The sequence below is a fragment of the Podarcis erhardii genome (genome assembly GCF_964252035.2).
Source record: "Podarcis erhardii genome assembly, chromosome: Z".
NCBI lineage: Eukaryota > Metazoa > Chordata > Lepidosauria > Squamata > Lacertidae > Podarcis > Podarcis erhardii.
The window spans coordinates 29,762,883-29,778,424 of record NC_138504.1 but is presented as its reverse complement, the minus strand read 5'-3'; the positions used below and the strand labels follow the sequence as shown (position 1 = coordinate 29,778,424).

The 15,542-nt window shown below is 47.6% G+C and overlaps 1 protein-coding gene across 4 annotated transcripts; it reads left to right on the top strand.

Annotated features, from left to right (window-relative positions):
• LOC309333584 (uncharacterized protein) lies at nucleotides 1-15,542 on the top strand. Of its 4 annotated transcripts, XR_014152549.1 has the most exons (5): nucleotides 31-1,281; nucleotides 2,601-2,686; nucleotides 3,577-3,682; nucleotides 13,649-13,736; nucleotides 15,460-15,542. XR_014152549.1 is itself a non-coding variant. In XM_081847309.1 (4 exons), exons 1-4 carry the CDS (start codon nucleotides 1,042-1,044, stop codon nucleotides 6,335-6,337), a joined length of 462 nt encoding a protein of 153 aa, XP_081703435.1. In that variant the 5' UTR covers nucleotides 1-1,041; the 3' UTR covers nucleotides 6,338-7,070. The 4 variants fall into 4 exon arrangements, 3 of the variants coding, with proteins under 3 accessions (XP_081703435.1, XP_081703434.1, XP_081703433.1); XM_081847309.1 differs by lacking the exons at nucleotides 13,649-13,736; nucleotides 15,460-15,542 and adding an exon at nucleotides 6,308-7,070 and having other exon boundaries at nucleotides 1-1,281; XM_081847308.1 differs by lacking the exons at nucleotides 13,649-13,736; nucleotides 15,460-15,542 and adding an exon at nucleotides 5,921-7,070 and having other exon boundaries at nucleotides 1-1,281.

Here is a 15,542-nt window from a genome sequence, read left to right as displayed (position 1 = left end):
AAGAGGCACTATTATGAATATGTAGATACTGGCTCAAGGACGAAATAAAAGAAAACCACATAACTTTGTCACGGGAATATCCGCCCTCCCTTCCTCACAGGTTGGCGGGGTTTGCGGCACTGAGTGGGGCTCCCTGGGTGGGTGCCACCCACCTGCTTGAGCCGGCCTTTGACCCGCCCTCGGCCAGAGAGGACAATGGACGGCCGGCCAGGGGTGGGCCTAAGGCCAAAAGAAAAGAGGCTGACTCCTTGGCTCAAGCCTCAGATTATGAGGGTGGCCTCCTCGCCTCTGTGCAGCTAGGCTGCAGGTGCTGCCTGCTTGCTTGCCCTGCTCGCCTTTCAGCGGCGGCAGGAGGGCACTGCTTCCTGCAGCCGCTGGCCCGGGGTGCTGCAGGCCTAGAGCGGGCTGTGCGGGCCCGACTAGGCCGCAGGTGTGGCCTGCTGGGTTTTACGTCAGCGGGGGTTGGCATTGCCGCCAGCCACCGGTGTTGCTGACTTGAATGAGTGGCGTGGGTCCCAGCCAGGCCGCATGGCTGGCCCGCTTGTTTTGCGGGGGTGGGTGCTTGGCATAGCTCCCCTGCCGCTGCTTACCCCGATGGCCTGGCTGCTTACCTTCTCCCCTGGCGGCCGCTGCTTACCCTGATAGGGCTTGGCACTTGGCTATCTATCTGGGCATCATCTTAAAAGCCAGAAAAATGGCAGGGGACTCTGCAGCTTTAGCATATGGTAAGCTGTTCTGCAAGAGGGCGGCTGAAGAACCCAAGGCGCATTGGGACATCAAGGACAATGATCTTTGGTCCAAAGTAGTGGCCCCAAACTTCCAAAAAAGGGCTTTTGGAGAGAAGTCAGGCAAACCCCCCTCCAAAGTGCAAAGGGTGGCTATGTCAACTTGTTGGGAGTTTAATAATGGGTTGTGCAGCAGGGACCAATGCCATTTTGACCATGCTTGCGAGCGCTGCGGTGGTCCTCACTCACGGACAGTTTTCGGGCTAAGCCTCCTTTCTGCAGTTTTCGAAAAACAGGATCGGGGAGTAGAGCCAAGATGCCAAAGGAGACTCTGGAGCCTCTACCTCCAGAGCCTAGCAAGCCAAGGCTACCTCCCAAAAATGAGGTTTTTTCCGCCCTAGCTGCAACCCCTGTCCACCTCTCCGCGATGTTACTGTTGTTACAAGCTTATCCCAACAGGACCGCAGCCAACTACTTGGAGGCAGGGTTCCGATATGGCTTCCACATCCCTGTCTCTAGTTCACCAGTATCCAGAACCCCTCCCAATCAAAAGTCGGTAATGCCCCTTGTTGCATTTAACAAAATTGAAAAAGAGTGGCATTTAGGCAGGGTGGCCAGCCCTTTCCCGGCCCCACCGTTCAAAAAGTTTATAGTTTCCCCTCTTGGCATAGTGCCCAAAAAACTTCCTGGTGAGTTCTGCATAATGCACAACCTGTCTTATCCTAGGGGTGGGTCTGTAAATGATGCCATAATGCGGGAGCATTGTTCAGTTAAATATGCATCCTTGGACATAGCCATCAAAATGATCAGAGAATTGGGCCCTGGGGCCTTATTGGCAAAATGCGACATCGAGTCAGCCTTTCGGCTGCTCCCAGTTCATCCTGAAGATTTTTGGCTCCTAGGATTCAAATTCAGGGATAGCTGGTATTTTGACAAGGCTATGCCCATGGGTTGCTCTGTGGCCTGTGCGGCCTTTGAAACCTTCAGCACATTTATTGAATGGCCTTCAAAACTACATCTGGTTCCCCTTTTATGACCCATTACCTGCATTACTTTCTGATTATGGCAACCCCAGACTCCGCTGCTTGCGTCCTATCCTTAGCTACATTCATGCGCCTTGCGGCTGACTTTGGCATACCTCTGGCTGCTGAAAAGACTGAGGGCCCTTCTACTATCCTTTCCTACTTGGGTATTGAACTGGACACAATTCGGCAGTCATTGCGCCTCCTGCAGACCAAGCTGGAATCCTTGAAAGCGTTGCTGGAGGCAATGCTTGGGGTTAAAAAGACCACCCTTTCTCAGGTGCAATCCCTATTGGGTCATCTTAATTTTGCATGTAGGGTAGTTGCGCCAGGCCATGCCTTTTGTGCCCGTCTGGCACGGCTCACGGCTGGAGGGGTAGCCCCCCACCATCACATTAGGGTGGCAAAGCAGATAAAGGACGATCTGAGGGCTTGGCTTGCATTCCTGCAGGATTATAATGGGGTTTCATTTTGGCAGAAGAGCCTTAAACCTGTGGTGGAGTTCCAGGTCCATTTTGATGCTTCTGGCCGCTTTGCTTTGGCATGTTCTTCAGGGGCCATTGGTGTGCCCAGCTGTGGCCATCTTCTTGGCATGCAGCAGGCATCACTCGGGATTTAATTCCAGAATTTTTACTATTCTAGTCACCATTCACATCTGGGGAACCCTCTTCTTGAATTCCAGGGTCTGTTTCTGGTCCGGCAGTCAAGCGGTGGTAAGAGTTCTATCTAGGCAGTCAGCAAAGTCCATGAGGGTCATAAGGGTGCTGCGCCTCTTTGCGCTGGAGGGCCTGCAGCACAATATTTCCTTCACTGCCCATTTCATAACATTGCTGATGCGCTATCTCGTTTCCAGATGGAGCGTTTCCGCGAGCTGGCACCAGAGGCAGCCCAGACCTCGGACGCCTTCCCAGATAATCTGTGGGAGATTGGAAGCGAGAAGTAAACCAGGGAGTATTGTCAGCAATAGCACCCTCCACTAGACATTCTTATTCCAGGGCCTGGGATGCCTTTGGGTGCTTTTGTGGCTCCGTGACACGGCATGCATCCGAGGAGGAGGTGCTTCAATTCTTGGTGCTCCTAAAGCGCAAGGGCCTTGCCATAAAACTTTAATGCTTTACAGGGCAGCTATCTCATTTTTTGTAAATTCCTTTGTTGGCCAGACCCCTGTGACAGCTTCCACGTCAAGAAGCTGCTGGCTGGGTGGCGTTGCGTCATTCCCCCACGTCAAGATGGCAGGAAGCCTATCACTATTGACACACTCAATCTAATTTGGAGAAAACTACCAGAGATCTGCTGGTCAAATTTCGAAACACGTCTCTTTCGGGCAGCATTCTCCCTAGCCTTTTTTGGCGCCGTGCGCATTGGGAAGTGTTTGGCTGGATCTCCTCAATCAGGGCTGGCAGACACTGACATTAAGTCTGCCCATTGAATGTCAAGATTCGGTCCTCAAAAACTGACCAATTGCAGAAAGGGGTCATGCTGGCGCTGTCCCTGACAGAACAGCTGGGCCCCTGCCCATATCATGACACACGCTGCTTCTTCAGGGTCTGGCCCAAGTGCAAGAGCCCTTTCTTCATTCATTCAAACATGCGCCCTTTGACGCAATCTCAATTCACAGCAGTCTTATGCAAAGCCTTATTGGCTTGTGGCGTTAGTCCCCAGGAATATTCTGGGCACTCCTTCCGTATCAGGGCTGCCACTTCAGCAGCGGAACAGGGTTGGGACCCTGCCCACATCAAGACACTGGGGTGCTGGCACTCTGCAGCCTACAAAAGCTACATTTGTCCCGGCTCCTCCTCCTTACCGCTTGCAATTTAATTTTCTTACAGGTTCACCCTCCATGAAGATCTGGGTTATAGGCCACAGCATTGTCCATTGGGCAGCGGATTATGCATGTTCACACAGTGGTGGCATAACCTTAACATCCTCCCCAAGGTACGCATTTATTGGATTGCCCAGTGGGGCATGCATTGGCGGAGCTTGATGCCCATGTTGCATAGTGCTGCGGTGGCGCATGGCCCTTCGAGGGTCTTGATTTTACATGTGGGAGAGAACGATCTAGTGGAACAAAAATGCATTGCCCTGACCCTTGCTGCAAGGGCAGATATAAAAAGCCTGCATGCCTTGTACCTGACAATGACCATTGGCTGGTCCAATCTCCTACCTTATCTGCACTGGAGGGGGGTTTCCAATCCCTCTCACATCAATTATGCTGTGAAAAAAATTAACAGAGCCATGCGCAATATCATGCGGCAAATTGGTGGGTTCTCTATCCCACATCCAACCTCCCAGCAGATAGAGTTGACCTATTCCAGGAGGATGGAGTGCACCTGACCCCACTGGGTAATGACTTCTGGCTCCACGACTTGTGACAAGTCCTTGGGGACTGGATAGACTGCAGGGTTTGATTGGTCCTCAGTTGTGGGACTTGGCGGTGAGGCCACTTAGGCCCTCGGGTGGCGGTTTTTAGGCCTTGGCAAGGTAGCCTTTAGTCTAACATCAAGTCGGCGGGGGGGGGGGGGATACATTCATGCTACCTCCCCATGCGGCGGCGCTTGCGGGGCCCGTTAAAGGGCAAAAACCGGGAGTCCCTGGCCCTAGAGGTCCATGTAGGTCAAACTCCCGGAAGGAGGTCGGTGGAAGGGCATGCTGTGTAAGTTTGTGCTTGCAGTCCCCTCTCACTGGACCTCATCTGCCTGCATATCCTCAGCCAGGCGGGCTGAGAGGGTTACCTGCCAAGGCCTGTGCCAAGTTTCCCACTTCTGAAGCTCAATAAAGTTGTGGCCAATTTGAACCCATACTCTGGTCTCTTGTCTCATCATTTTGAGTAAAGGGGTAGGCACCACAGACAGGGTTTAGCGCATGTGCCCACAATCAAAGTCAGAAATGGTGAAATGTGTTATGCCTCTCAGAAAATTCACAGTCCCTTTGTTAGCTTTTTATTCTCATCTCTATTCCTCAGATAATCCTTCCACTTCAGAGATCGGTGATTATTTGTGCAAAGTGGATTTTAAACCAATGCAGCATAAAAATCTGCTAAACATTCCCGTCACTTTGGATGTGTTGTTAGATTTGTAAACAGGGGTGTCAAACTGTACTTTATACAGGATTTATCATTGTAGTAGATCATGGTATTAGTAAAGTTGATCTCATTCAATATAACCCTGTCTCTTGGTTGCCGCCTCAACAGTCAGCAGCAAAGATGGTTCTGGCCTTTTCTCTTTTCTTGTTCCCATCAAATCCCTGCCCAAACCCCTCCCATCTGCCTGCTATCCCAAGTCTAGTTTTTTTAGAGGCACATTTTTCCTGTGAGCAAAGCCTTCCCCCTCCCCGTCACCTTGGCAACCCCTGCCTGCCCTGGCCCAAGGATTCCTCTGTGATGGGGTCATCAACACCTTTTGTCATGCTAATACTTCTATCCTAGGTGAGGCCCTGGTTTGGAAAGGAAACTTAGTCTGTATTTTTCCACTGGCCTGGAATCTTACATTCAACACTCCCAATAATTAGCTACATCCTTACATTGATTAATTTATTCGGTTGGGGGGGGTCTTCCCCCCCAAAAAAACTTATAACAATATTATTTCAACTACTAAATAAGCAGAGGAAACTGTTGGGATTTTAATAGACTACCAAAAATAAATAAATATTGGTATTATAAGAATTGCTCATCTGTTCTCCTTTAAGATGCATTGACTATAGGTACAAAAACCCTAGATTTCCAACGGTTAGTTAGCTCTCCAAGTTCCAAGAAGCAATTTCACTTTACGCAACACTCTGCTTCGCCTCAAGACAAGCCTCTCTTTCTTGCTTTGCGTTTGGTGTGAGTTCTGTGGCAAATTGGTCATGCTCACGTTCTTTATGCTATGGGCAACAGTTAGGGATTTGTTTACTGTTTAGATCAAGATGTGCATGTACTGTATGAGATGCACTATGTTTCAGCTGGTGTTATTTATCATTAAGGATCAAGCAGGAAAATTATAAAACAAATAACTTTCATTTGAACAAGGTTTCCCTCCATGCTACTAAGTTTATCTCCTTCTCTTCTGTCCTAACCATCTTGCTTAGTGCCACAAACAATGATGCATATTTCCTGCATATTTGATGGGCGTAGGCCCTGATCCAAACTTTTTTTAGAAATTATTTCTAAAGAAATCTAATATTGTACATCAACAGGTTGTGCCCGACACAGCACTATTTCTTCTTTCATTAGAAAGTGATAGCAATTCCTGATGGCTGTGGCAAGGATATACTTAATGTGCTTCATTCTCTCAATTCCACTTCATTAGACAGAGCAGCCGAGTGGAAGATACGTTCAGGTCTTACTATCCAAAACTGGTTTGCTAGAATTTGAGAAAAAGCACACTTAGAGTCACTATCTCAATACAGTAGAATGCTTTAAGGGTCAAGTTATAAAGGACAGAAAAATGTGGGGTTGGCTTTTATAGCTCAGCTCCCCATCAAGGGGCACAGTGTCCCCTGTCCATTATCGGTCAGAGAAGAATAGATGAAGGCAGGATCCAGGGAAAACAAGGCAGATCTCTTCTTCTTTTTTCTTTGCAGGAGAGCCCACCCTCCCTTGCATGGCAGTGAGGACCCAGAACAAGGGTGTGCAAGAACTTTTAAAGACTTTAGAAATTGCCCAGCCCCTTAGCCAAAGACCACCCAAAAAACATACACCTGTCACATAAAGAGAAAAGAAATTTGAGAGTGTGTAGCTTGCCTCTTGTCTGGCAAGATATCTAATCATGGTCACTGATTGCATTTACCAGGCAAGCCTGAGCCATTCTTTTGAGCTGGTAAATATCTTATTTCCTGAATCCAGGTCACAGGCCTACCCTATTCATACACAAAATATGTTCTTAAGACAGGATTTGTAAGTGAAAAGAACTACTGGGAAAGGTTTTTCCAAGACATTTCCTTCTGCAAAAGAAATATTTAGAGTCATTAGGAGAGCCAAAATGGCTTTTGGGATTGTTCTGTTTGCTAAAATAAAGTGTAATCTTCGCAGGGAATATTTCCGAAATTCTGAAGGGTGAAGAACTGGTTTTTTGTGGAGTATATGTCTGCTATGTGTGCGTACCCTAAAATTTTATAACAGTTTGAAACAACATGGTTTATGTTTATTATTTATGTCAACAAGTCAGCTTCCTTGATTAAACTTCCATTGACACATGTATCCCTGGGGGAGGGGGGTTATTTGCACATGTGAGTTATGCTATTTGAATTTACCTTAATACAAATACATTTGTATTTACTTTGTACAGAAGACAGCTTAAACACCATTTTTGTTTGGTTATGCTTGGGATTCAATTGTAGTTTTTATATGTCTATTGAAAATCAATAACATACATTTTTTTTAAAAAAAGACTGATGCTTTTTGAAAGCGCGTGTAAGATCTATTTATTTATTTATTTATTTATTTATTTATTATCTTTCATAGTCTGTTTTTCATCCTCCGCCACACCTGAACTAATTGCAAGGAGCCATAGCTCAGTAAAAGAGAATTCACTTTGCATGTAGACAGTCCCAGGCTTAATCACTGGATCTCCAGGCAGCACCGGGTGAGCACTGGCTGAAACCCTGGAGAGCTGCTGCTGGTCACTGTAGACAATACTGAGCTAGAAGGACCAACAGTCTGGCTCACTATAGCTCAACTTCATCAGTTGCTTATGCATACAGCCTTATCTGGCAAGGCAATCTGCACCATGCTGTTGTCTGCAAAATGAGGCTGGTAGTCTTCCTGAAGGATTATTCAGTGCTTTAAAATAGAACAGTTAAGAGCGAAAGCATAGGGTCAAGCTGACCTTGAAAAACATAAGCCAATCAGAAATGGGTAAGTGCCAGGTAACTTCACGTTCTGTACTATGACATCAAGTGTGGCCTTGCAGGATGGTAACCCTATCTCCCTGTTGCATCCACCACCCAAGAAAGGCAGCGGTGCTATGCTCTCTGCTGTATCTTCACAAACACCATTTTGCACTGCCTGGTAAGAGGAGTGTCAGAGTTTAGCAACAAAAGCAGAAGACACTTTGCTGCCTGGAATGATAGTAGGAAATAGCATCCCCTGGGAATGGTAGTTTGTTAAGGTTGCTGAGTTAGAGCGTGGATAGGAAATGTGAGGCTCAGGGACCAAATACAGTGGTACCTCAGGTTAAGTACTTAATCATTCCGGAGGTTCGTTCTTAACCTGAAACTGTTCTTAACCTGAAGCACCACTTTAACTAATGGGGTTCCTGCTGCCGCTGCGCCACTGGAGCACGATTTCTGTTCTCATCCTGAAGCAAAGTTCTTAACCCGAGGTACTATTTCTGGGTTAGCAGAGTCTGTAACCTGAAGCGTATGTAACCCGAGGTACCACTGTACAGCCCTTACAGGTCTATCTGTGGGGCCTCTGGCCTGCCTTGCACCCTCTTTGAGTGTGTTTGACGCACTGAAATGTGTCTTTGGCTGGAGAAAAGGTGCTGTGGTTTGTGGTCTCACTTTGCCCCAACTTCCTCACCCACCCCCCACCGCTGCTTTCTTTTTCAGTTCTGCTGAATGACCTCTCTCTCACCTTTGCACCCTTGCTTACTCAATTGGATGGAGAGACTGAAGCTCCTCTCTTGCGAAACTGAGAGGGAGCCTGCCTACCAGGAGGCAGCTGCACACACGCTGCATTTCACTTCAGCAGGACTTTGCAAGTTGCTCATTTGGAAGGAAGGGAAAGTAAAGATGCTATGAAATGGGGAGGAGAAATGTTGTGCTGAAGCAAGGTGGAATGAAATGGTGAAGGAAAATGTGGGGGGCGGGTTGGGGTGGAGAGGGAAAGCATGAATGCAGAAAAGCAAGCAGAACAAACGGCGGAAGGAAAATAGGGTGCAGGGAGGGAAAGCGAAGGGCAGCAAGGGGGGGCATGGTAGTGGGCGCACAGAGCAGGGGGGAAGAGGCAGCCACATCTGAATAGGCCCACCACCCTGCCAGGAATTGCCCTTGCCAAATAATGGTCAAACCATGACCAGAGTGCATTGCATTTGGGGCTAATAATAATAATAATAATAATAATAATAATAATAATAATAGAGCCCTGGACACAGAATTGACCTGCGCCTCCATGGACAGCTGTGAGTCCAAAATAACCCCCGGGCTGCGCACCTGGTCCTTCAGGGGAACAGTCACCCCATTCAGGACCTGCCCGCCCTGCCCCCCCCAAACAGAACTTCTGTCTTGTCAGGATTCAACCTCAATCTGTTAGCCACTGTCCATCCTCCAACTGCCTCCAGAAACTCACACAGGACCTTCACTGCCTTCACTGGTTCTGATTTAAGAGAGGTAGAGCTGGGTATCATCCGCATACTGATGAACACTCAGCCCAACCCCCCTGATGATCTCTCCCAGCGGCTTCATATCGATATTAAAAAGCAAGGGGGAGAGGACGGAACCCTGAGGCACCCCACAAGTGAGAGCCCAGGGGTCCAAACACTCATCCCCCAACACCACTTTCTGGACACGGCCCAGGAGGAAGAAGCAGAAGCACTGTATAACAGTGCTTCCAGCTCCTCTAGACAGTCCAGAAGGATGTTATGGTCGATAATACTAAAGGCCGCTGAGAGATCCAGCAGAACTTAGAAACAGCTTTCACCATTGTCAGTCAATAGCCCTAGATAACTCTGCATTCCAACGGGCCACCAGGGAATCGGCTGAAAGGCCATCAACATGGGATAAACATCCCATACCATTCTCTGGAAACCATTTGGATCCATTAAGTGGCGGGAACGAACCATCTGAATCGATCCCATCTCCTTGCAGAGAGGAAGGGTTGTGGAGAAGTCCAGTAGCACCAGGAAGTGATCCAACCATGGCACTTCTTTTGTTTCGTTTTTACTTAGTGTCAGATCATCCACATCCATAAAGGTCTAACACCAGGTCTAAGGAATGTCCGTAACTATGAGTTGGGCCAAACAGGGACAGCGCTATGGAGGCCACGCTTTCCATGAAGTCCCATATGGCCCCTTGTAAGGTTGTGTTGGATGCGGGTGGCGCTGTGGGTTAAACCACAGAGCCTAGGACTTGCTGATCAGAAGGTCGGCGGTTCGAATCCCCGCGATGGGGTGAGCTCCCGTTGCTCAGTCCCTGCTCCTGCCAACCTAGCAGTTTGAAAGCACCTCAAAGTGCAAGTAGATAAATAGGTACCGCTCCGGCGGGAAGGTAAACGGCATTTCCGTGTGCTGCTCTGGTTCGTCAGAAGCGGCTTAGTCATGCTGGCCACATGTCCCAGAAGCTGTACACCGGCTTCCTCGGCCAATAAAGCAAGATGAGCGCCGCAACCCCAGAGTCGTCCGCGACGACCTAATGGTCAGAGGTTCCTTTACCCTTACCTTAAGGTTGTGTCAGCATGGATGTTAAAATCCTCTAGGACCAACCAAACTAGGTGTCTCCAGGAGAACATCCACCACGACCTGAAGCAGCTCGGGCAGGGAATCCTTGTTGCAGTGGGGAGGTCAGTACACCAAAAGGTGTACTGCCCCTATTGCCCACCTTCCAGAACATGCAGTCAGAAAACTGGGTCTTCCCAATAGGATGCCAGGTATAAGCTAATGACTTCTTAAAAATCACTGCAACCCGCCCTCCCCGCCCATATGACCTGGGTTGCTGTGTACAAGAAAAGTCTGGTGGGCAAGCAGTGGCAAGTACAGTATGACATCATATGGGGACTTCCGGTGAGGAAAAATGGCGGGCGCCACGGCAACGAGCAGCTCCTGAAGCCAGCCAGAGCCAACTGCCCTACCGGCTGGCTCCAGGCTGCTGCTTGCCGCCTCCGCCGCCACTGCCAAAGGGGAACCGGGGACGTCAGGCAGTACAGATCTCCTGCCTCCTTCCCCCTTTGTTTTGACTCATCAGGGGAGGCTCGGGAGTTGCGGGCGGGCAGCCGTTGCCTAGTTTATGTTTCACAAGGTGCGAAAGAAGGGCTTTGCACCTTGCCTGGCAGAGAAACCATGCGCCTTGCGACCCTCCTGGGCAACGGCCGCCCGCCTGTGACTCCTGAACCTCCCCCGATCAGTCAAAACAAAGGGAGCAGGGGGCAGGGGGAGGCTCGGGAGTCACAGGATGGCAGCGCGCCATTGCCCAGTTTTTAAAAAACTCTGTGCATTTATGTTTCACAGGGTGTGAAAGAAGGGCTATGAGACCCATAGTTGGCATGGAGACCATGAAGTCTTGGGCTGCTTCTTCAGCAGTCTCCATGTGGATATTGAAGTCACCCCGAACAATTGTGTTTGGGTCCTCCAACAATGCCCCAGAGACTACCTCAGCCAGCCCAGTCAGGGATGCAGCTGCGCACCAGGGTACTCAATAGACCAGCAGCACCCCCAATCTGTTTCTCTCATCCAACTCCAGCTGCAGACCCTCTAAGCCCATTCTGAGGTCAAGTGATTTTCTGGTCAAGGAGATTGTACTTGTATGGAGAATAGCAACCTTTGATTAGCATGGTGCTGTACCATGTACAGCGGTGCCCCACAAGACGGAAAACCCGCTAGACGAAAGAGTTTTCCGTTTTGGAGGCGCTTTGCAAAACGAATTTCCCTATGGGCTTGCTTCGCAAGACAAAAATGTCTTGTGAGTTCCTGTGGGTTTTTTCCCCCTTTTCCTCCCCTTTTCCTAAGCCGCTTATCAGCTGATCCGCTAAAAGCTGCTAAACCGCTAATAGCGCTAATCCGCTAAGCTGTCAATGGGCTTGCTTCGCAAGATGAAAAAACCGCTAGACGAAGAGCCTCACGGAACGGATTAATTTCGTCTTGCGAGGCACCACTGTACTCAGTTGGGCACAGCTGGGTAAGTTCAGCCTGACCCAGAACACTCAACCAAGTCTTGGTAATGCAGACTTGATCTGTCCATTCATCCATGATCAGATCATGGATAAGCGTGGTCTAATGGTGGCCTGGCATTCAGCAACAGCACCACTAGACCTGAGGGCTCAGTGGATATGCTAAAGGAGTCAAAGGGCTGGAACTAGAAATGGAGACCAAACACTTGGGTGGTGGTCAGCACCTCCACTCCAACTGTACTTTCCTCTGCCCACAATCAATGAGATTGGAGCAGCAATTTCACCACTTCTTGCTACCTGCCCACTCAGACACATTAGTGTACCACTTTTTATCCTTGTATACATCTGAGGGCCACAGGCAGAAAACGAAGGCCCAGTAGTATGTGCATCCCATGTTGTCAGAAAGAAGGTGATAAATCCTCTTCAACTCTCCTCCCCTTGCCTCTCATTTAAGGGGAACCCCACTAAACCAAACTCCCCCTCAGTCAGGCTTTTACCCCGGGTGAGGATCACAGGCCTGTCTACCGCAGTGGCCTGCGAATCCTATACAGTGGTACCTCAGGTTACAGACGCTTCAGGTTACAGGCGCTTCAGGTTACAGACTCCGCTAACCCAGAAATAGTACCTTGGGTTAAGAACTATTACCTCAGGATGAGAACAGATATTGCACCGCCACGGCGCAGCAGCAGCAGGAGGCCCCATTAGCTAAAGTGGTACCTCAGGTTAAGAACGGACCACCGGAATGAATTAAGTTCTTAACCCAAGGTATCACTATTTTTTAATGTATTTTTTATTAAAGATTTTCTTGATTTACAAAGGTATGTGCAATGTCCCCTGCTTTCATCCTGCTGCCAGGGAGAGGCTGCGTGCAGCTAAGCCAGAAGCCAGGACAGCAAGCGGGATCGCAGAGCTGCAATCCCGCTTGCTGTCCTGGCTTCTGGCTTAGCTGCGCGCAGCTTCTCCCAGGCAGGGGGAGCCTTCATCTCCCTGCCCAGGAGAGACTGCGCAAGGCTAAGGCTCCCCCAAGAGCAACGCTCCCTTTAAAGAGCGCGCGGAGCGTGTGTGCGGCTCTTGGGGGCTTTTCCCCGAGGAGAGGAGCCCTTCTCCTTCCTCAGGGAAAAGCCCCCAAGAGCCACACACATGCTCCACACGGCTCTTTAAAGGGACCGCTGACCAGAGCCTCCCGCCTGCATTCGCCCCATAAGACGCACACACATTTCCCCTTACTTTTTAGGAGGGGAAAAGTGCATCTTATAGAGCGAAAAATACGGTAATACAGTGGTGCCTCGCAAGACGAAAAGAATCCGTTCCGCGAGTCTCTTCGTCTAGCGGTTTTTTCGTCTTGTGAAGCAAGCCCATTGACGGCTTAGCGGCTTAGCGCTATTAGCGGTTTAGCGGCTTTTAGCGGCTTAGCGGATAAGCAGATAAGCGGCTTAGCGGCTTAGAAAAAGGGGGGGGAGGGGAAAAACCCCGCAGGAACTCGCAAGACATTTTCGTCTTGCGAAGCAGGCCCATAGGAAATTCGTTTTGCGAAGCACCTCCAAAACGGAAAACTCTTTCGTCTAGCGAGTTTTCCGTCTTGCGAGGCATTCGTCTTGCGGGGCACCACTATATATGTGGGGTTTTGTGTTACAGTGTATTTTGACTGACAGTGGGGGCACTCCTGCCCTGTGGCAACCCAAAGTAGCAACCACATTCGGGGTCAACCTTGCTACATGCGACAGGCCCTGGATCCCACCCACACCCCAGCTGTATCGACTCAGCCAGCAACCAAACAGTACAAAACACCTATCATCAGCCAGAAAAACTTCCCAGCAGGCATGCAGCAAACATACCAGTACTGTACAGACAACACACAAGATTGCTGCAGGCAGAACACACACACACACACAAACACTTGCTGGCTGGGGGAGCAACCCAAACAGGGGTCAAGGTAGTGCAAATGGGTCCTTTCTTGCCGAGTCCTCTGTAGGTCTTCTTCATAGAATCATAGAATTGTAGAGTTGAAAGGGACCCCAGGGTCATGTCCAACCTCCCACAATGCAGGAATAAATATTTTTTACTTAACTTTTAACATTTTTTTATTTATTATAACATTTCAGTAAAAAAGTAATATAACAAAGGTGAGGGAATGGGAACACAAAGCAAAACAAATCGAAAAGTACTTAAAACTGTGGCACAGAACAATATGTAAGTCTGTAACAATTACAGTTATTCTAACAAGTGTAAATATATTAAGAAATTGTTATGCTTATTATAAATGGATTCTAAATATCATTATATTTATCAACACACAATCAACATCTAAAAGTAAATGGTTCATATTTTGCAAGTGTACTCATATCTTCTATCTGTTGTCCAGAGAAGGCCATGGCATTTTCTTTCTATTGTATCAATATCAGTCTTTTAGTAGAAGTAAAGGTGTGTAAAAGTCCATTTATGTTGGTATGTGGTTTAGAATAACACTGTCATCTGACAATTTTAATTTCCCTCCCAAAGTAACATTTATACATCTTAATACTTCCCTCCAAAATTTTTAAAGCATATGACATTGCCTAAACAAACGTTTCAAAGAAGCATTTTCCTTATCACATCACCAGCAGTGTGCTGTCGTAGAAAGTCCATTTCTGTAAAAACGTAGAGTCCAATAAATCCTAAACATTACTTTTTGTTGTATAAGGCACTGTTTATAATCTAATGACGCACTAGCTACCAAAGTTAAAACAGTGTCCCACTGCATCAGTTCATTATGCCATTTGTTTCTCAGAAGTTGTACATCAAATTGACTAATTGAAACCAGTAAAAAAAGCAACCACTGGCTTTTTCATCTCAGTGGATTTAGTCAATTGTTCTAATATCTGAGGCATGATAGTTGCTGTAAAAGCTGCTGATGCGAACAAAATATAGTAACGTACAGTATGTTGCAACTGCAAGTATTGCCATTGGGCTGAATCCGGGCCAATTGGTATTTTTCTTTTAATATAACATACCTGTAGAATTCATCATTCTCATCTAACAATTGTTGTTTTAACTCTCAACATAGGTGCACCATATAGCATCTTGACCCATTTAAGAAATTCCAAAGAGAACCTGGATCTGTTTAATGTATCCTGCATATAATGTTTATGGATTTTATCATAAGCTTTTTCAGCATCTAATGATAAGGTCACAAACTGGTCTTTATTTTTATATAAATCTATTAGACCAATATTTTCTGATGCTTGCCTAGTTTTTATAAACCCTGCCTGATCATTTCTTGTTATAGATCACCTGTAAGCTCTGTTGGTCTGCTCTCCATATTATGATTTCATCTGAGAACCATTACAGAAATACGATAAATAATAAAAAATAATAAATAAACAAGATACACCTATATGCCCAGAGTCAGGTAACCCAACCGTCTGCACACTGATGTCAGGTGTGGCCAGGCATGATGGCAGCCCTACCTCCCTGTTGCAGCCAGTCATGAAAGGTAGCAATGTTGTGCCTTCAGTGCCTTCTCTGACATCAGTTGGCACTGCTTGAAACAGAAGTGTTACAGTTTAGAGGCAACACTTAGAATTTTGGTTCCTTTCCCCCTGCCTGCTAGCAGGTTCTGAAAGCACCACCCCAGTTCTTTGTACATCAATGAAGTTAGATTCAGTTAGGTAGCCGTGTTGGTCTGACGCAGTCAAAATATATATAAAAACTGTCCAGTAGCACCTTAGAGACCAACTAAGTTTGTTCTTGGTATAAGCTTTTGTGTGCATGCACATGAAAGCTTATACCAAGAACAAACTTAGTTGGTTTCTAAGATGCTACTGGACATTTTAAATTTATATATATATATATATATCAATGAAGTTATTATCCCCAGTATTTTGTGTCCTGCCCCCACTCCCACACTCTGAAATATTGTCTCTCTCCTCTTCAGGACTCAGTTTAAAGTTATTCTGATAAGGTTTGCAAACATACTCTTCCCAGCCGCTGCGAGGTGCAGCCCATCTCTTGCCGGAC